This window comes from Vipera ursinii (assembly GCF_947247035.1).
Source record: "Vipera ursinii genome assembly, chromosome: 7".
NCBI lineage: Eukaryota > Metazoa > Chordata > Lepidosauria > Squamata > Viperidae > Vipera > Vipera ursinii.
The window spans coordinates 51,376,083-51,398,398 of NC_139521.1; the positions used below are offsets into that span (position 1 = coordinate 51,376,083).

The 22,316-nt window shown below is 42.3% G+C and overlaps 1 protein-coding gene across 1 annotated transcript in view; it reads left to right on the forward strand.

Moving 5' to 3' along the window:
* Positions 1–22,316, forward strand: part of DCLK2 (doublecortin like kinase 2) — a gene marked incomplete at both ends in the record, with an annotated part of 70,664 nt that overhangs the window by 24,506 nt on the left and 23,842 nt on the right. The window contains 5 exons of the mRNA XM_083367055.1: positions 2,133–2,235; positions 4,186–4,290; positions 7,879–7,929; positions 13,262–13,356; positions 14,219–14,288. Of these exons, the coding sequence (XP_083223181.1) occupies positions 2,133–2,235; positions 4,186–4,290; positions 7,879–7,929; positions 13,262–13,356; positions 14,219–14,288 (424 nt within the window). The remainder of the gene's footprint in view (positions 1–2,132; positions 2,236–4,185; positions 4,291–7,878; positions 7,930–13,261; positions 13,357–14,218; positions 14,289–22,316) is intronic.

The following is a 22,316-nucleotide window of genomic DNA, read 5'->3' on the forward strand; positions in this document are numbered from 1 at the left end:
TTATGTGTGATGGAACCGGTTCCCGGTTGCGTGACGGCGACAGCCCGTCTGCAAAGCTGCCGCTTTCGGCAGCTTTGCAGACTGGCCGCGGCAGCTTTCCCAAGAAGCGGCGCCGCTGCCCATTCCGAGAGGTGCGTGCACACCTCTCTGAACGACCGTAGGTGCGCGCGCACCTCCCCAAACCTTTGGAGAGGTGCGCGCGTACCTCCGCGCAAACGGGCAGTGGCGCCACTCTTTGAGAAAGCTGCTGCGGCACGTCTGCAAAGCTGCCGAAAGCGGCAGCTTTGCAGACAGGCCGTGGCAGCTTTCCAAAGAAGCGATGCCGCTGCCCATTCCGAGAGGTGCGCGCGCACCTCTCCGAACGACCGTAGGTGCGCGTGCACCTCCCCAAACCTTTGGAGAGGTGCACGCATACCTCCGCGCGAACGGGCAGCGGCGCCGCTCTTTGAGAAAGCTGCTGCGGCACGTCTGCAAAGCTGCCGAAAGTGGCAGCTTTGCAGACAGGCCGTGGCAGCTTTCCAAAGAAGCGATGCCGCTGCCCATTCCGAGAGGTGCGCGCGCACCTCTCCGAACGACCGTAGGTGCGCGTGCACCTCCCCAAACCTTTGGAGAGGTGCACGCATACCTCCGCGCGAACGGGCAGCGGCGCCGCTTCTTGGGAAAGCTGCCGCGGCCCGTCTGCAGAGCTGCCGCTTTTGGCAGCTTTGCAGACGTGCCGGGGCAGCTTTCTCAAAGAAGAAAGAGGTGCGTTAGAAGAGGTGCGTGTGCACCGGGCGGCTGGGAGCCACAGGAGACGGCTCAAAGACCCGTGTCTTAGATTCAGACTGGGGCTATTTAATGCTAGATCTGTACAAAATTCAATCTACTGGTGAAGGAACATGCAAACTTGGCATGTATTAAAATACTTTAATGGTACTATAAGAAATTTATTTCCCAAGTTTTGGGGTCCTGAAGTGTGTGACCATAAGGACTTGGATGAAAGGAGGAAAACACCTCTTCTGGTCCTAAGATCTCAACAGCTTTTGATACCAAAACTATGATATGCTTCTGGACTGGGGGCTGAAGGTACCATGTTGCATTGACTGGGTAGCCCCATTTAGTGGTCACAGCAGAAGAAAGGTAGAGTTGATGCTTGCTCTAGTGTGTGATACCACAGAGCTTGGTCTTCTTCCCAATGTTATTTAACATCTATGTGGAACTGCCAGAGTGGTCACCTGTCAGTTAAGAGTAGGATACCATTACTCTCTTACATCAATTATATTTTGCCATACTGTGTTAGGGCTGAAGTGCTGTGGAGGCTGTGACAGTCTTGGGACTGTCAGCTGGATAGAGGTAATCTGACTAAGTCTAAGCAAAACAGTCTTACTATTTGTTTACAGAAATTTTGGTTTTCCTAAATAATTAATCCCACTTTTAGCTCTAGATTGAAGTTATGGTTCCTCTGAAGAAATAGGTTTATGATTAGGAAGTACCAGTAAGGACTCTACCTTGACTAGAAGATGCTAATGGCAGTAACTCATAACCTTTTACTGCATGATTAGATCTGAAAAATGTGCTCTTTCTGGTGTAAGATGTATTGATTGCTTGCAGATAGTTCCTGCCAATGTAGAATGACACTTATTTTTTTGATCCTCTACTGCTTCCAATCCAAATTCAAAATGCTATGCCTATAAAACCTTACACGGCATGAGCCCTAGTTACTTTAAGTACTGCCTTATCCAAAATGAGTCTTCTCTTCCTTTTAGGTCATCCAGAGAGGGACTTTTTAGAGTGTGTCCTTTTGAGAAGTGAGGGAGCCTAGGTCCAATGCTGTGGAATAGACTGTGCTGGGAATGGCCCTTCAATGCTGCTTAGTAGAAGGATGTCATTCATTACCTGTTCTTGATAGTTTTTATTGATGTGATTATTTTTATGTTAAGATCACTGTTGAGATTCATGTACAGCATCCAGAGACATGACATTGGAGTAGTAAAAAAATTAAAAAATTGTACATATTCATTGTTTATTTGTGTTTAACTTTCAATGGTACAAGCAACAGTAATTGCCTATGCAAGACAAATAATAAATGCATAATGTGAACTCTGCTTCTCAGCCTCTGTGGCCCCTTGTGACATGTTACATTTTTTTTAAAGGTTACCTGTTTGCAAGACTTTTTTGGTGACGATGATGTTTTTATTGCCTGTGGACCTGAAAAATACCGTTATGCTCAAGATGATTTTGTTCTGGACCATAGTGGTAAGGATACACACCTAAAGTGCTTTATGAATTACAATAATCCACTTAAGCCAACTGATCATAATATAGACAATATATCGTCCATTCTTCTAGAGTAACTAATGTAATCATATTCTGGAGAAATATACAAGCATATTTATTATTTATTTATTAAACTTGTGATATCATTGAACCATTTAAGTTTCCGACCAATTTACAGCAAGTTGGCTGCTGATTTAATATTTAAGCCATTTAATCAGTTTCAGGTTTAGATGCTTTGAATCCTAACAGACCCATTTTTTGGTAAAATACTAAGGCATACCCCCACCCGCAAATCACTAATGAGGAAATGACCAGTGTTTAAATGATTTCATATTATAAGAATTTTCCTTGATTTATTTAATATAGAAAGCTGTTTTACATTTTTCAATATTACCACATTCTTAATGGTTTTATCAGGCTCTTGTCAATATATCTATAGTGTCTATGGGGAAAGGACATTACAAACATTGTAAAGAAAATGGGATCCTATGTAGATCTACTCTGAGGGAAATCGGCAGTTTAGAAATATGAAAAATAATTAAAATAAATTAAATAAATATCATTGGCATAATGATAAAACCAAAATGTAATAATGACTTTGTGAAAGCTAACTCTATCATGGCTTTCACTGGGTGCCTAGGTCAGGGGTTGGCAACCTGAAAAAGGAAAAGAGACACTGAGAACCGGTTCTATCACACATAAAAAAAGTGGGAGCCGCATGCGTGCGTCCATGCACGCGCATGCGCAAAAAACCGTTTTGCGCATGCGCAAAATGGTTTTTTCTTGCGCATGCGCGGACGCACACAGTTGCCTTTTTTTTTAATGTGTGATGGAACCGGTTCCCGGTTGCGCGATGGCGACGGCCCGTTTGCAGAGCTACCACCTTCGGCAGCCTGCAAACGTGCCGCAGCAGCTTTCCCAAAGAGCGGCGCCGGTGCCCGTTCGCGCGGAGGTGCGCGCGCACCTCTCCAAAGGTTTGGGGAGGTGCACGCGCACCTCCGCCCATTCGGAGAGGTGCGCGCGCACCTCTCCAAAGGGGCGATGCCACTCTTCATTTGGAGAGGTGTGCGCGCACCACTGCCTGTTCGAAGAGGTGCGCGCGCACCGGGCGGCTGGGAGCCACAGGAGACGCGGATTGCCGACCCGTGGCCTAGGTAGATGAATGTATCCATGTAGGATGCCATTTGATTGTATGTATTGTAAGAGGAGCCTTGGTGGAGCAGTGGGCTAATGCCTCCTTAAGTAACACCAGCTGCCTGCAATTAGTGCAGGTTCGCATCCCACCAGGCTCAAGGTTGACTCAGCCTTCCATCCTTCCGAGGTAGCTAAAATGAGGACCCAAGATTGTTGGGGGCAATAAGCTGACTTTGTAATAATGTATATCCTTTTTTGAAGGATATACAGTTAGAATTTCAGAACTGGATGCCTCTGATCTTATTCTTATCAATTCACTCAGTAAATTATTTTGGTACCAAACATGATCCTGCAGGCTTTTTATGCATAATACAGCATAGTTTTGTTAACACAGCACAAGTGAAACTCTACCTGATTGGAACAATTCCTGTAGCAATCCACCAAAACATTACAATATCCCACTCATCTCTAATACAGAATTTAAAAAAATGATTGCACACTGTACTAACAGAATAGTTAACCTGCTTACAATCATACAGAAAAATATTCTAGTCTCTTATTTTACAGCATCACTAACAAGTTAGTTTGCTCAAATGTAGATTTAAAACAACTTGAGGAAAGTTTTATTGCAACAGAACTCTATACACTGACTTGGCAACTGTAATTTGTTCCATTTGGTAATAACTATTTAGGAACAGTAATTTAGGAACTTCTACTATTGTGGGTGATTTAAATTTTGGAAGTGATTGTGCATTGAAAATATGTATCCTACCGTCCATCTTCTGTTGTTTGTAGAATGCCGTGTTATGAAATCATCTTATTCCCGTGCATCTGGAACAACAAGATATTCTGGATCTAAAAGTCCTGGGCCTTCACGTCGAAGCAAGTCTCCAGCTTCAGGTAATTGAAAACAGAACTGCTCTTTAGAACTTCATTTTTTCCACACATGGCTCAACCCCTTTGGTAGAATCAAGCAATCAGAAATTAGAGACTAAACATTTAAACTTACAAAAATTGCCAGTGCAATAAATAAAATGATATACAAAATAAGGACTAAATACCTCTAAAACCATATAAAAAACATGTGATGTGCTGCAACAAATAATAAAGCTTAACTCATTTTTAAACATTCAGTAACATTTCAACATCTCTAAGGAGGCAATTCCATAGAGGGAGCATAGAAAAGTAATCATTGCATTTTTACTAAGAACAAAGAACATGTGAAGGCATTTAAGAACCAAGTGCTTTACTAAGTTCCCGCAAAATAACTTACAACCTTTAAACCACTATAAATCTGAGCAAGGGATGTGCCAGATATTATACACACAGATTGTTCCATGCATAGAATTGTTTCATGTGGCCAATGCCTGACCCAAAACATGCTTTTTTGAAGTATTTTGATACATAGAGGGACAAAATGGGGTGGGAGACCAGGGAAAGAGCCAGGGACACGGGTTACTGAGAAGAGTGGGAAATAGCTGAAAGTTTCATGGTGGGTGGTTTGGTAGGCTATGCAGTGGTAGTACATTATAGTGGTTGGTCTTTGTATTCCTTGTTTTTAAATGTTTTTAACAATTGGTAAACCCTTCAGAATTGCTGAAATTTGGGCAGCATATTAATTTAATTTAATTTATGATTGGTTGCAGTCAACCAGATATTTAAACTGATTTAGCATTTTTAACTGCCTATTGAGTCCTTTCCCAAGGACCTGGTGTGGGCAAATCTTGTTGTTTCGTAGTGTAAGGGTATTGTTGCAGGATAAAAGTTGTTCCAAGTACATGTAGACTCTGACTTTTGACCACAATTGAATTTGGAATTTGCTTATAAGTCACTGTGGTTGGAAGTTAAGTTACCATACGGCCAGACACAATTTTAAGGCCATTTTTACAAGTAATTAACTGCAGTTTTTAGGCCAATTGCATGGTTGTTAGATGATTGTAAGTCCAAATCCAGCTTATCCAATGGGATTTTTTTTTTGGCCAAAAAACAGCAAAAACTTTGTAAAACACAATCATGTAATTGTGGGACACTGCAACTAATAGTGTTCTAATATCAAGCGGGCTGCCACAAAGAAGAGGGGGTCAACCTAATCTCCAAAGCACCTGAAGGCAGGACAAGGAGCAATGGATGGAAACCAATCAAGGAGAGAACCAACCTAGAACTAAGGAGAAATTTACAGTTAATTGGTGGAATGAGTTATGAGTGCTCCAATACTGGAGATTTTTAAGAAGAAGCAGGGTTTCCTGCTTGAGTAGGGGTTGGACCAGAAGACCTCCAAGGTCCCTTCCAACTCTGTTATTTTGTTGTTTTGTAAATTGAGCTGGTTGCCAAGAGCCCAAAATTTTGTGGTCAAAATGTGACCATAAGGGTGGTATGGCAGTCATAATTTCAAGGATGGGTCAGAATTTTTTTTGAGTCCATCATAACTTTGAAAGATCCTTAAGCAATCAGTTGTAAGTTGAAATCTACCTGAAAGCTGCTTTTGCGACTGATTGATGATGATTTTGTTAATGCTGATGATGTTTAAGTAGTGCGCCAGATGTTTTGGAATTGCATACAGGTCACCTATTACCTTTGGTACTATCTTTGCTTTGTTTTGCCAAAGTCATTCTACTTCTAACTGCAGGTCTTTTTTGTGATTTTCTGCAGTTATTATTATTATTCATCATCTGTACCTTGGTACCACTCATTGATACAGTAGAAGTCTTGACTTGAGGCCTGGAGGATGTGGATAGAAGAAACCTAGGCAGAGGGAGGCTATAATTAGAATGAGCTATTGTCCAGCTTCAGTCCATTGTGCCAGTTATGACCATTCCTGGAGAAATAAGCCTTTCTGGTAGAACTCACATTATTGGCCCCTTCCACACAGATTACTGCAATATGATCTAGATGGGACAGCCTTTAAAGACTGCTCAGATGCTGCAGATGGTGCTGAGTGCTGCAGTCTACCTTTTGGCAAGCAAGAGCCATTGCATATCACACTTAACACCAAACAGGGCTCAATGTAAAAACTGATATTTTTTTATCTATAAAGTCTTATATGGTTTTGAATCTGGGTAGCTGTAGAACCATTTGCTTTAGTGCCTGCCAGTATACCAGGTACGTGTACTGAACGTTTCTTCTCATATGAAATTCAGACAAGAGGAAGAAATCTGTTCTTTTCTGTTACGACACTTAACTTTCTGCAATATTCCCCTCCTAGAAATCCTGATGGCACCCCCTGCTATTCTGACTTTCAAAAAAGTTGCTAAAACTAAACTGCCCGAAATGTTTTTTGTCATTCAGAAAATATAGTGATTACTATGATTAGAAGGTTCATAATTTAATAGTAATGTTATAGTTTACTAATGAATCATTTTGATTGTTTTGGGTAAGTGGTATTGTTTTTAAGGCTAAATCATAACTCATTTAGCAATGAGGTAGCATAAAATATAATTAATTAATTAATCTCCATATTGGTGATACCCAGCTCCAGAACCTATAATAACCAACTCCAGTAATTTTATATAAAGTATTGAACAGCACTAGGGACAAAATGTGCTTTGTACAACAGAGCTGCCAGGGTATATACCCTGCCAAGGTACAAAATAGTACTTACTAAGATTATCCCTTCAAGTAAGAGAGTGACCATGTATAGCAAAACACTAGTTGCCAACTGGAAATGGTGGTCAAATACTGTTGAAATGAAGCAGGAGCAACAGTCACACTCTCTCTGTTTCTTTTCTGTAAGAAGTCACCAATTTGGGCAACTATGGTTGATTCTGTCCTAACCAGACTTCAGCACAGGCTGAAATACTATAGGTTCAGATAATCAATGTACTTACAGACATTTTGATTTGGAATGTAATGGTGGAGAACAATGTGCTGTGCAACAGCTTCTCAACATAAGAAGTTGTGGGGAATGTAAACACAAGACTACCATTATTAAAGTATGTTTTACGAAGTTGGTGTCTAGCTCAGGGCAGTTCTCGGGTAACAAACAAGACAAATATCAAAAGTATCATATATACACTACAGTTCCCAGTGTAAGGACCAAGGTGATAAATAATGTAATGTGCTTGACAATGTAGCATCAGTATTGTATGACAATAAAATTAAACAGGCAGTAATTAAATTTATTCATCAGAAAGTGTGTATGCTCTGCTAAAATCATGGTTTACACTTAATCCCAAACTGACTTCCTCACCTTTCCCATAGCACGGTTATGCCTGAAGCACTTTAAAAATGCTTGAAAGTTTCAATTTCACACTCACAGTGATTTTCAACTTGAAATAATTCAGATTTGAAACATCTTGCATCCCTGCTCTTTTTTGTTATAATTTAATGAGTTTTATGTTAGTTTCAGGAGGACCGCCTATGGTAATATATTTATCATATCGTTGCTAGAAAACAAATAGTTGAATTTTCCCCTTCTCTCTATGTCATTTTCTCTTCTCACCTATGAATAACCTTTCTTCTTTTTCCTTTTTATCAATTGAATGAGTACAGTAAAGAGGGGTGGCCACTACTCCAGTACATGTTCTTCAGCAAAATCCCCAGGTGAGCCATTCGTGCTATGGCTTCATTTCACCACCTTGTCTCCTACATTTTTATTTTACTTTTTCTGTCCGTTGATCTATTCCTTTATCTTTACATTAAACATCTCTATGATTAGCAAAACTAAGACTTAATGGGCTTATTCCCCTTTTCCGTAAGACCTTGGAAAATAGTAGCATATATCTTAACATTATATTATATTAGATAATTGATTTATTAAGATATCATTTAAGTAGATAATCACTATTAAAGAAAGATGTGTTAACCAAACTCATTTAGCTAAATTTGTGGTTGGACGCATACAGTTACAACAACAAAAATGACAAAATAAATCAATAATGAAATAAAGCCTATTTTATAATTTGCTTATGTAGAAAAGTATGCCAGAAATAAAAGTCCTGTTAATTTGTGTCAGAGATTTGTTTGTCTATCAGTTGATAGGAGTAACAATAGTGGCTTCTAAGGACTTGATGAATGCAGCTGAATTAACTGTTTTGCTTACAGTATACAATATAAGTTTATAAATAAGAGTTTTGTAAATACAATGTACAGTATAGTTTTGTAAATAGACTTGTGAAAGATACTAGTCCATTGATGGTGAACTTTTTAGAGACCGAGTGCTCAAACTGCAACCCAAAACCCACTTATGTATCGTCAGGTGCTGGGTGGGCGTGGCCCATTGGGTGGGTGTGGCCCATTGGGTGGGTGTGGCTGCAGTGGTAACAGCAGACTGGGTGGGACTAAAAAGTTCAATCAATTCCATCTTTTTTTTTTCCCGTGAGAAGTTGAAATTGATTGATTGATTAAACCCTTTTTTTTTTGCACCTGGCAGCCGAGGTCTAAAGTGAAAAGGTTTTATAAAACCCAGCTGAAGGCCTAGGAGTGGAATGAGGGTGGGCTCTGTGTGCCACCTGTGGCACATGTGCCATAGGTTCGCCACCACGGTACTAGTCCATAAAAACATTTATTAGCCTTGTGAAAAGTTAATAGTCTGATTTTCATTTTAGTATCAACTACAGAAAAGGAAAGTTTTCCTTCCTTTCTGTGTAGGATAAAGCATTTGTTGTGATTCAGGGTCAGCCTGTGCGTTCGGCATTTGGGTCGGACGATTCAGAGGAGGAGGAGGAGGGGGGCTGTTGGAGAGGTTGCTGAGGGGGTTGGAGAGCTTGCTGATGAGAGCCCTCAGCCAGGCCCCTCCCACCTGGTCACGACGCAGACCCAACTGTGTGAGCCTGACAGCGTGGATGAAGATGACCCACAGCCTGGCCCTGTTCAAGGACGCCCGATGCAGGAGGCAGTCAATCAGGAGTAAACAGAGGAAGGCAATGGGGCACCTCGGAAGGAGGCAGAGAGAAGCCATGCCCTGAACTGTATAAAAGGGGAATGCGTGGGAGGGCTGGTTTGCTGAAGGCAATCCCTTGAATAGCTCCTGTTTCATGGTTCGTGTCTTGTTCTGTTTGCTTTTGTATCCATAAATTTGGCAGGCTTAGTTCCAGCCTCTTGCCTTCTTGTAAAAGGGGTTGTCCCTGCCTTATCTGCAGGGCCGGTAGCAGGCTGGTACAGAACAGCATTATGACCACTTTCTTCTTCACTTACATGGCATTACTTTTATTTCATTTCTGTTAACCTGAAGAGTTGTTAAACATGAACTTGGTTTTCTGAAACTGTTTCCAGTTTCTGGTTTCTGCCATTGAGTGATCTGATTCAAAGTTTTGAAATATTTTGAAATATTGTAGGTAAGTAACTTTCAGAACAATATGAAAACTATACTTAATAAGAGGAAAAAAAGATTAATCATGCATTGGTGTCTTTTTGGGGGGGTTGTTTTGGTATCTGGAGATCCCCTGATTGTTTTTCCCTTGTCTTCCATTGCAATATGGCTTTTATTTTATGTGGATTAATCATTCACACCTCTGCAACGCCAATTATAAGGATGCCTTTCAGAAGATTTTCCTTTTGTCAATTTATATTTTATGCTGTTTGGAGTGACGCTGTTGAATTCGGTCAGTTGGCTCTGTTCCAGACTCCTAAAACTGACTGATTTTAGTTAAAAATGCAATTCTGGCTCTTTATAAATGCAAGGAGAGTAAACTACTTGTCGTTTTATTTTGTATACCCAATAGATACCAAAAAAACTTGTATATTCTGCAATTTGCTTGATAAAGATAGAGGCAGAGGAAGATATACACACTTGCAAATGTGGTCTAAAAAATAAAATGAATTTTCTAATTGTGGGTAGACTGTAGCTCTCCAGATTCCCACTTACCTTCTCACATTCTGTGTGTTGTGTGCAGATCTGAAAAATGCCAAGGTGGAGAAACCTGTTCTTAATCATTGTGAAATGTAATGATGATAGTTCAGAAAAAAAGCCTAGTTTCTCTGCATGCATGTTGGTTGTAAATATTAAAGACTTTTATGTGTCTATGTATTCATTCATTTATTTATTTATTTTAGATCTCGTTTGGCATATTCATCTTTGTAGACATTCACATAGCTTAGCACTTGTTAAATGAATGTTCTGTTGCCCATTATAGATATTCTTTACAGAGCTCAAATGTGTAAGTTGTTACAAGGATTTCCATGGAAACTAAATACCTAGTTGACAGACTCATTAAAAAAAAGCAACAGAACTATAGTTGAAAACAGTATGGCTCCAAAAGCATTTTCTTCTTTCTGGGAAATCATGAAAACACTAAAGCATAAATTATATCGTTGGGAGCATGGTTGCTATGTTCAGACACCTTATAAATAAGCTATTGTTGGTACATGTTAGAGTCTGATGAAGCATTATAAAAAAGCTTAGGAAGTCTTGTTAATAAAGGATATATTATTTCTGCATTTGTTTTATTTACAGATATGTATGCCATCTACATCTGGATGGATTTATTTGACTTTTTAAAATGTATTTTTCTTGTTTTTAAATCAATAAGAAAAAAAGAAAAGCAATACGTAAAGATAATTATAATGAAAAGACATACATTTTCAAAGAAATACATTAAGAAAGTGAAAAATAGAATGAAAAAAATAAAAAATGTAGCAATGAGCAGTTACAATTCTATATATATTTATCTGATGTAAATAATATTCAAGTACATATATATTAATTTCTAATAGTAATATAACCTTAACTATCTTTTTTAATCTACTGTCATTTGTGTAAATTAATTCTAGATTTCATTACACTTATCCATACAAAGTACATCTATAGGCAATCCACTGAAAGGTGATAAACATAAGCAGGTTTTCTATCTGTTGAGTGAATGAGGACATACATTTAACTTTCCAATGTTGCGATATTGGTCTTTTAGCCATAATAAGGGCACAGAGAATCCATTTATGTTGGCCAGTTGTGGATTCCATGCACTAGGTATGCAGTTCAAGAGAATGTTACCTTTTGGCAATTTTAGCTTTTTTTAGTTTCATATTTATACAGTCTGCTACTGTGTCTCAAAATTTAGTAAGTATAGAACAGGGCTTTTCAACCTTTTCACCCATTGCACCATTTTTAGGATATGGCAACATCCGAGTACCACCAATCGCCTAACAAGGTGTCAAAAACTTGATGACCCCCCCCCAAAAAAGGAAAAAAGTGATAAAGTACAGGTAGTCCTCGACTTACAACAGTTCGCTTAGTGACTGTTCAAAGTTACAATGGCACTGAAAAAAGTGCCCCCCCAAGCCACAGCCAAGCAAGACACCTGCCTGCCTGCCCGGAAGCACTCTTCCTCCTGTCCAAGGTTTTCATTGTGAGCATTTCTGTTGAGGATTGGCAGCGGGGGGTAGGGTGGGGGGTGTTTGGTTTTTATTCCCCCCCCCATCTGCTGGGTGGTTGCAGCACTGGGACACGGACCATCATAAATATGAATCAGTTGCCAAGCATCTGAATGTAAATTACAAGACCCTGGAGATGCTGCAACATTCCAGCTGATCAGTGCTCCTTCTGGGTTCAGCTGAAGTGCCAGGATCAGCGCCGAGCAACAGCTGGAGCCTGGCGCTGATCCTGGTGCTTCCACTGTGCCCTGACAGTCCCAAAGAAGTGCCTATCAGCTGGAAAGCGGCACTGATCCTGGTGCTTTCGCTGAGCCCTGACAGCCCTGCAGCTCCAGCCATCTTGCTCAGGCTTGTATGGTGCTGCCCATGTTCAACTCATTCCCCTCCCCCGCTACCACTTTTCTAGGATGGCCGAGTACCACCTGCCAGGTGCCAATGTACCACAGGTGGTACCCGTACCACTAGTTGAAAAGCCCTGGTATAGAACATTGTAAAAACGTGTGTTTTAAAGAAGCACAGATCTGTTTGACTTAATATAAGGAAATTATATGAACGGTGGAATAAAAATGTAAGAAACCTGAAAGACTTGGGTAAGACAGTTTTTAAGGCCCTTCCTAAACTCTAGTAAGGACAAGTCTGACTTGACCGGTTATAGGAATTTGTCCACAATATAGATCTAAGGAAAACAAAATTGACTTTTTATGTTGTCTCAGGAATCAGGCTTAATTTGAAGGAGATTATAATTAGTGGTTGGACCTGCAAAAGATATTACATAAGAGGTGGAGATCAGATTTAAAGAACAGGTATTCCTGTATATAACTTGGGTCTTAGTCTTGTAAACAAATAAGCACATTGAACCACATAGTTATTTCTACAGGAGTAATGTAGCACCTGTGAGTAATATAGCATCTGCACTATTTGAGGCCAGCTACAATTTCTGAACAACCTTCAAGGATTAGTCCATGCATTACAGTAATCCAGTGGATTTTCTTGAGAAGGATTTACTGATAAAACATTTGATATTGAAACAATAATAACTAAGAAGTCAGTAAACAAAACATACACATAAAGCTTACAGATAAACAAGATAACTATCAACTGTTACCAGTACAAGTAGAAAACTTAAAAGCAACCTTTCCATTTGTTATTTCAGAACTCTGGGAACTGTGGTCATAAAATAAAAGGAAGGATACCAGTCTGGAAAAGGTTTTGCTGATGCTTGAATTGACATACGAAAGAAGACTTTCTTAAAAAGTCCTAAGGATAGCCAAGGAAAAGGACTTAGCAAAGAGAATTCTCTGGGGGGGGGACGTTTAAATGCAATGAACCATTGAAAACATTGAAAACAAAGAAAAAAATAAGAAAGCTTCTTTGAAAAAAAAACTTAGTGAATACAAGCATTAGAAACGGGATTTAACAGCTCTTGATAAGCTTATCTTGTTGAAGTTGTTATAATTCTCATACTGTGTATCACCATAGGTCAATTGAAAGCATCACCTCTTTACCAGAACTCCAACTTTTATTTTACTGTATAACATGTTCATTTCTCTTCTTTTTTTATAAGTAAGTGGAGCCCCCAGCAGCCAGATTTCTACTCCTAAATCAACAAAATCATCTAGTTCCTCTCCAACTAGTCCTGGAAGTTTTCGAGGACTCAAGGTATATTTTATGTAATTTCATCTGTTTCATAAAAATATTAGGTGGGATTAATAATACTTATTCACTTTTAGAATATTGATACCATAATTGGAGATTATTATTAGATTTTAATTTATTATTAGGTTTTAGATTTAAAACATATTCCAAGTTAATGTTAATCCCTAACAGTAAGAGCAGTTTAACAGCTGGCATGGCAGATTGATTTCATTGGCTAGAACCAAACTAGACCATCATCCATCTTGAATGCTTTTATTTGGATTAGACCTAAAGAGTCCTTTCCAAGTCTATGATTGTATTAGCCTTTTCGGTTTCTTTCTCTTTTCTGTTAAAACCAGATTGTAAAAATATAGGTTACGTTTTATGGGTCTGGAACTACTTAAAATGGACCCATCGCAGTAAGTGAAGTTTGGGTTAGTTGAGTTTTTTTAAGTCCCACTAATATTCAGTATTACCTGTTCAAGAAGCCTAAAGGATTAAGTATGGCTATTGATAAAAAGTACATGATAATGCTTTAAGAAAAAACTGGATTGCAACCTACAGTCGAGAAGTGTATTTATCTGATCCTAAAAAACTAAGCTAGAGCCATGCATTAACAGATACAGATACAAAGAGTCTTCGGAGAAGGGCGGGATATAAATGGAATTAAAATAAAATAAATAAATAAATAAATGTCTTTGGACTGTTAGAGAACGCCAATTAAATCTTATTTGACATTTGATGGATATCTGAAACTGTAGTTCAGAAATATCAAATAACAATTATTAAATATTTAATATATATTAAATATTTCAATTTGTTTTGCAGTATGATTTTGATGTATGTTACTGCCATAGCATTAGTTGTTTTGTCTACTGTCTGACAGATTCTCCCTCCTTGTGAATCTTCTAATGTAAATGGTGTGCCTGAAATATCTCCTTACCTGGGTCCTGAAGGTAAGAATCCAATCAGACACGTTAGTGGTAATTTCAGGTTCTTTTTTGAAATAAATATCCATGAACGTGATATTGTAATCTAAAAATATTAAACTGTGTTGTCTAACTTTATTTAAACATAATTATAATCTGATGTATATATACATCGCAGATGAATGGCACCAGCAGTGATTTATAATATTGTAATTAGAGTCTTCCTGTTAGGGATGACCTGCTTTTACTCACTAGTGTAGAGGTGTTACCTAATGGCATGGGACTGGGTTATTAGAGGACTGCCTCTCCCTGGTTACATTAGCCTTCCCCATTAGATCTGGCAAAGAAGCCATGCAGTGGGTACCATCAGCTGTGCACCTGCATTGGGTGGGTTCCTGGATTCGTGACTTCTCTGCTCTGGCGCCTGCCTTATAGAAGCTTCTTTCTCCCAAATTGGATTACCTCTATTCCTTTGATATTCTGGAAGGCCCACAAGATCCAGTTATATTATCAGGCCTGGTGCTCTCAGGGAACCAAGATACATGCTTAGAAGGGTACATTGCTGAGGTGGCTTCTCTCCGCCTGGGTTTTGTATATCTGATTTATAAGATTGATTTTTAATGTGATTCTTATTTTTCTATATTTTTTTTCTGTTGCTTGTTGTATGCTGCTTCATCTTACTTTTGGTGACATGAATGACCATGCAAATTGGATTAATAAGTAAATTACTTTGTATGCATGCACTCACAGAGACAGATACACACACACGCACACACACACACACACCACAAGACAGACTATAGAAAGATAAATATGATGAATGGAAGGTCAAAGATAAAGTTATTTGGAGGCTAAAATTGTGTCCTGTAATCATATATAAGCTTTTGCATTTGCACTTAATAAAGCATACAAATAACTTCCTTTTTGTAATACTGCAGTCCCTATAAAGTAAACAAATGTTCATACAATTATTAATATTAACATGATCTTTATTATTACTAACCAATAAAATTCAATAGGTAGGTATAATATTAATATTCAGCAAAGTTAGACAAAGACTGAATTGGAATATATTTCCTCTTTTAGAAAATAAAATCTAGATGTTCTTTTATTAGCAAACATTTAAATTTATTTTGAATTTTTAGTCTTTGTATTGCATTACCACATCCCTTTCCAACCCTGGGGTTTTTTCACCTATACTGTATTTTTATTCCTAGCACTTCAGAAGAGCTTTGAATTAATGAAGACTATAAGAGAATCACAGCATACAAATTAAATATGTTTGTGTGTGAGCATGCATTGTTTTTGAGTCAGTGTTGACTCCTGGTGACTGCCTGGACAAGTCCCTGGAGTCTTCTTGGCAAGATTTCAGAAGTAGCTTGCTCTTGACTTCTTCCTAGGACTGAGAGAGAATGAGTAGCCCAAAATTATGTAGCTTGTTTCAAGCCTAAGAAAGAACTAGAATTTACTCTCCTGGTTTCTGGTGTGATGCCTTAACCACTGCACCTGGCTGCATTTTGAATACATTAGAACAAGGGTTGACAATGAAGGCCACATCAGCATTGTGGTTGCCCTTGGAGAACTGGGTGGGGGTGGCTGGGTGGATGGGTGCGGCTGAGTGGGTGGGTGTGGATGGATGGGCGTGGCTGGCTTGATATCACTCACATCAGGGGTGCCTGTGGGGGGCCAGGCAGGGATCTGGGATGAATCTGGGGGTCTCCAGCAGAGGGGGGTGGGACTGGGCAGGCAGCGGGGCATGGTCCATAGAAGGAGCCTTAGGGGGCCCTGGATGGGGACACCCCTGCCTGGGGTCCTGGGCAATAGGAGGAAGGCCCCCAGCCTGGTCCCCAAGCTCCCAGGGTGCCAGGACCCTGTGATCCAGTCCAGCACTGTTTCCAGGGGGCACCTGGCTGCACGTGGGGGAACTCCAGGACTGGGCTTGGGTGGAGTGGGGAGGGGAATCCTGGCTGTCTCTTGGAAATGGAGGGCTCCCTGCCCTTCCTGTTTGCCGGGGTTGTGGCAGGTGGGATGCTTGTCTCACAAGTGCAGCAGAGTTGGAGGATGAAGTTGGACAGCGAGGGCTATGGAGCAGTGGCCATGGCATGACAGTTACAGCAACAGGCTGGGCTGCTCACCCTGGCTCCACTGTCCATCTTTTCTTGCCTGTGCTTGCCATGGCTGGGATAGGGCAGGTGGCCGGCCGGTGCATCCGGCAGGCTGGATCGCATACTTCCCCCAGTGGCCACAGCACTCGGACCAACCTACACTGTGCAGGTTGCAGGACCCCAGGATTCGCTGGCTGATGGGCCACTGAGGGGCAGTGGGCTGTGGCTTCTTCCGGGCATCGCTGGGTACTGTGTGCTCACCACCTCCTATGCGGGCTAGGATGGGCCAGCAGCGGGGCCAGTCCCTTTTCTCCAGGGTGGCCCTGTGTGAAGTAGCCGAAGGACCACTCGGGACGACAGGTTACTTAACTAGATGTTTATTTAGAGCAAGGCAAAAACAGAATAACTTGTCCGGCTTTTATAGCCGGCAGCTGTCAGTGAGGACCAATCAGGATCGTTCCTTTTGGCGCCGCGTCTAACCAAACCAATCATCGCCGTCTTCTCTTGACAGTTCTTGTTTCCGCATGGCTCGGTGTTTTGACAGCCGCGAGCTGTCAGTGGCTGCGCCTGCGCCCTGGCGGGGAACTTTGACAGCTGTCAAAGTTCCCGTGTGTTCTCCTGTCAGATTTGTTTTCCCCTCACAGTAATAATGGAATAAACGGTTTTAACTTATTGCTAACGTTTGTTTACGTATATAATACACCCCTTACCCCTCCCCTGGAGCGTTCCCTCCCCCTTGTTGGTTGTTGGAGCCGGCCCACTGGTAGTCCTTCAAATATGCTGGGGCTCTTCTGTTCCTGTTGGAGCGCCTTGGGGGTGGGGCGATGTCTGGCTCTGGTGGTAGTAAGTTCTCTTGATCCTCCTCCTCTTGATTTGGTATCGGCAACATTTCTGCGGGGGGTGGAAGTTGGTGGTCCCGTGGTTGGGGGTCTGGGCTGTGTTGTGGTTGTCTTGGCCTGAGCTGATCGATATGCCGTCGTAGATTGCCGTCACTATGTGTGGATATTAGATAAGAAATGGGTCCTGTTTGTTGTAGCACTGTCCCTTGGACCCATTTGTTTTTGTTTGTGTATGACCGTGCCCATATCATTTGCCCAGGTTTAAATGTACGGGGTGGGGGGGTGATCTGTTTCTGCGGTGTAAGTGTCTGGATGTAGTCTGTCGAGCCGCGTTATCAGTCTCCTCCCCCATCTTAGTTCTGCAGGTGTCTTGCCGGTTGTTGTGCATTGAGTTGTATGTTGTGACATTAGGAACTGGCTGAGTTGACGCTGCCAGTTTCCTCTTACAAATTTTTTTAAAGCTTCTTTGGTTGAGCGCACCATAATTTCGGCCATCCCGTTCGTCGATGGGTGGAACGGTGCAGACGTGACCAGTCTAATACAGTTCTTCATAGCGAACATCTGAAATTCACGAGAGGTGAATTGAGGTCCATTGTCTGAGACCATGGTATCTGGGAGGCCGTGGGTGGCGAATATTTTCCTAAGGGCTTGTATGGTGGCTCCTGAAGTGGTTTTTCTAAGGGGAATCATTTCTAACCATTTAGAATAGCTGTCAACTACTATTAGGAAACTCTGCCCTTGGATTGGTCCTGCGAAATCTAGATGTATGCGTGACCATGGGTTTTTTGTAGTTTCCCATTTGTGAATTGGGGCTTGGGGTGGCTCGCTTCGTGTTGCTTGACAGGTGTAGCACCCTCCCACATATTTTTCTATCTCTTTATCAATGCCAGGCCACCAGACATAACTTCTGGCCAGAGCTTTCATTTTGACTATGCCTGGATGTCCTTCGTGTAAGATGTCTAATGTTTGGGCTGTGTTTTTGTCGGGTATTACTACCCTGTTTCCCCATAAAAGGCATCCCATATGTGAAGACATTTCATTTTTCCTGTTATAGTAAGGCTGGAATTGAGGGTGTGGGTTCTTTGCTGGCCATCCTGTTGTTGTCCACCTGAGGATTCTGCTGAGTATTTTGTCTTTAGCTGAATTGTTAGCTATAATCTTAGCAGAGAGGGGGCAGTCAGGAAGTTGGGATATTGCTAGAATTAGCCCAGCCGGGGCTGGGTCTAGCTCCTCGCCTTGAATTGGCAGCCTGCTGAGGCAGTCTGCGTGTCCTAATTCCTTCCCTGGTTTATGTATTAATTTGTATGAATATGCTGATAAGAAAGTGGACCAACGCAGTATTCTTGGTGAAAGAATCTGCGGGGTTGTTTTATTCCAAGTGAATATTCCTAGTAGGGGTTTGTGATCTGTGAATATGGTAAAGAGTCTCCCATAGAGGTAGTCATGGAACTTTTTTACCCCTGCGACTATTGCTAGTGCTTCTCTATCGATTTGTGCGTAGTTCCTTTCAGCTTTTGACAGGGTGCGCGAATAAAAAGCTATGGGTCTTTGGGTGCCATCCTTGTATAGATGACTTAATACTGCCCCAATTCCATAGGGAGATGCATCGCAAGCGATGCATATTGGTGTGTCTTCTCGGAAGAGGGTGATTGTTGAACTGTCACAGATAATTTTTTTTAATGACTGGAAGCTATTTTCATGTGTTTTGGTCCAGGACCAGGCAGTTCCCTTGTCTAGGAGCCTATGGAGAGGCTCAGCTATCGTGGCTTTGTGGGGAAGGAAAGCATGATAGAAGTTTAATAACCCCAAAAAGGCTTGGAGTTCTTGTTTATTCTTTGGGCTGGGAGCTGTCTGAATAGCCTTTAGTTTTTCTGTGGTGGGGTGAATGCCTTGGCCGTCTATTTTGTACCCTAGGAATTCTGTGGAAGTGACTCCGATGGAGCACTTTTCGCGTTTTAGTTTGAGACCGGCTTCTCTGAGCCGGCTCAGCACAGCTGACAGTCTGTCAGCTAAGTTTGCCTCATTTTCTCCGGCGATGAGAACATCGTCGAAATAGGGGCAGACCCCGGGTATTCCTTTCAAGGTTTTCTTCATGATACCTTGGAAGATACCCGGGGCTGCCGATATGCCAAATTGGAGTCTTTTCACTTTAAAGGCACCGCGGTGGGTGACAATTGTTTGAGCTTCCGCGGTGTCATTTGTGACAGGCAGTTGCAAGTACGCCTGCGTCAGATCAAGTTTTACGAAAATGGCGCCGGAGCGGATGGAAGCAAATACGTCCCTTACCGCTGGCACCGGGTAAGCATGGGGGCTGAGGGCTAAGTTGAGGGTCGCCTTATAGTCTGCACATAATCTAATTTCCCCGTTAGGTTTAACAGGGGTGACTATTGGGGTCTCCCAGCTTCCCCCTTCAGTAGGTTCTAGCACCCCTAGTCCTACGAGGCGTTCTAGCTCGTTTTCTATTTTTTCTTTTAGGGCAAATGGAACCCTCCTAGCCCTTATCTTTATGGGCTGGATGGTTTGGTTTAATTGTAAGGAGATGGGGGGGCCAGTGTATTTTCCCAGAGTGCCATCAAAGACGTCTGCATACTTGTTGCAGACGGCTTCGAGGCTAGAGGCTTGGACTGTGTTTACCCCAGTAATGGCGATGCCCAGAGGGTTGAACCAGTTCAGCCCGATTAGGTTGGTGCGGTTTCCTGGAGTCACTAAGACTTCTAGGGGTCCCTTGAATTTTTTGTATTCTACAGCGACCTTAGCCTTCCCTTCTAGAGGAATGGGGTTTTTTTGGAAATCTGCTAGATGGACCTGGGTTTTTCTAAGGGGAATTTCCCTATTGCTTCGCCGGCAGATCTCCTGATATGTTTTGAATGATATTAAGGAGACTGCTGACCCGGAGTCCACCTCCATGGGGCAGGTGACTCCCTGAATTTTTACCCTGAGCCTTACTTTTGAACTCAGGCTATGCACCTTATCTATTGTTTCCACTCGGACCCCTGGTGTTCCCCCTACGTTGGCCTGGGTGGTTGGCCTACCTGGGGAATTGGCCTCCAGATCATGCACGTTGTCGCGGGGCCGGCTTCGGCACACTGGTTTGATGTGGCCGGTTTTTCCGCAATTGTGGCATTTTGCGTTTCGGAACCGGCAGCTTCCCCGGGCATGGTTGCCCACGCAGCTGGCACAGGTGGCCCGTTGCTCGTTTCGTGGTGGCGGGGGGTTCCTGGCTCTTCGGCGATCTGACGTGTCACTTCTCCGCTGTTGCCGACGTTCCATCCTGCGCTGAAGGGCCTCACCGTCTGTGAAGTCCACCGACTCGTCGCTGTCACTGAGGGTCACGTTTTCTTGGTACACGGTTGCTGGACTTTCAGGAGTTGTGGTGGTCGGTTTTTTCTTGTGGTTATATTCGTAGGCCATTATCTCTCGGGTCAATTCGGCTAGACTCATGTCAGGTTTTGATGTCAGTTTTTTCTGAAGACGCTCGTCCCTCAACCCTATCACCACCTGGTCTCTGATGCGGTCTTCCAGGTCGGGGAAACAGCAGTTACGAGCAGCGTGCCTGACCCCGGCGATGAAGTCGTTTGCAGGCTCGTCCGGTCGCTGCTTCTTCTGGGCGAATTGTACTCGCCAATACAGCTCCGAGCGGGCCGGCATATAATGTTTGTTAAGCTGGTCTACCAGGTCCGCGTAGGAGACTTCGGTGATGGGTACCGGGCTGAACAGCCCGACGGCAGTGTTGTATACCGGGGGCCCGCTGATGTACAGGAGAGCGGCGGCCTTTGCTCTGTCGTCAGTGATTTTACTGACAAGGAATCCCTCGACTTGCCCCAGGTGTGATTGCCATCTCTCCGGATGGCGGGTATCGAATTCCCTCACACGCCCGAAGTTGGCCATGTCGTCCGGTCCTGGTCTCGCTCCGTTGGGAAGTTAAAACTTCCAGTGACAGCTCTGGCCGGGAACTCTCTTCCTCGGCCGTGACTTCAGCTCTGGAGCGATCCCACCTTCGTCGCCAGTGAAGTAGCCGAAGGACCACTCGGGACGACAGGTTACTTAACTAGATGTTTATTTAGAGCAAGGCAAAAACAGAATAACTTGTCCGGCTTTTATAGCCGGCAGCTGTCAGTGAGGACCAATCAGGATTGTTCCTTTTGGCGCCGCGTCTAACCGAACCAATCATCGCCGTCTTCTCTTGACAGTTCTTGTTTCCGCATGGCTCAGTGTTTTGACAGCCGCGAGCTGTCAGTGGCTGCGCCTGCGCCCTGGCGGGGAACCTTGACAGCTGTCAAAGTTCCCGCGTGTTCTCCTGTCAGATTTGTTTTCCCCTCACAGTAATAATGGAATAAACGGTTTTAACTTATTGCTAACGTTTGTTTACGTATATAATGCACTGTGGGCCGTATTTGGGCCCATCGCGGGCTGGATTTGGCCCACAGGCCATAAGTTTCATATGTCTGCATTAGAAAAATGAGCAAGGCAACTTAATTTGGCCTTATTTAAGAAAATCGTGCTCTAAAAGTAACTGAATTCTCTTTATTGAAGTATACTTTATTGCAATGAAACACTTCCTGTTGTCTTCAAGTTTTCTGTTGGCTCATTTGCAAAAGTCAGACGTTTCTAAGGAGGTACTTCTGGCTTTAGGAAGTGCTGGAGAACACTTCAGCTTCAGGGAGAAGCTTGGTAATATCCTAAAACGCAAAGACAGGACAGCAAGGGCAATCTCTCTCAATACAAGCTGGAGGGCATAATTCTTAAAGAAGGCTGTGGGTCACAGCCTTCTCTGGCTTTCGTGATGTGGGGATGTCTTCACAGATTTCTCCAGTGGCCCAGGCTTCAGGATTTTAGCAAGTCATGCTGCAGAATACTAAGATAACATTTCTTTAGCAAGAATGGAAGTAACTTTGGTGCAGCTGCTTCACGTCCAGAAGCCTCTTGTGGCCTTTGCAAATGTGAAGGGGCTGTAAATTTTAGCAAAGCAACACAGTCTCTTTCATCTTAGAACATCTTTGATCAAAGAACGTATATATAAGTTTAATGCTGACTGGAAACCCTGTATCAACTTTTTGCGTGAAACAGAAAAGAATGAATTTATGATATGTGGATATCATGATTAGAAAAAA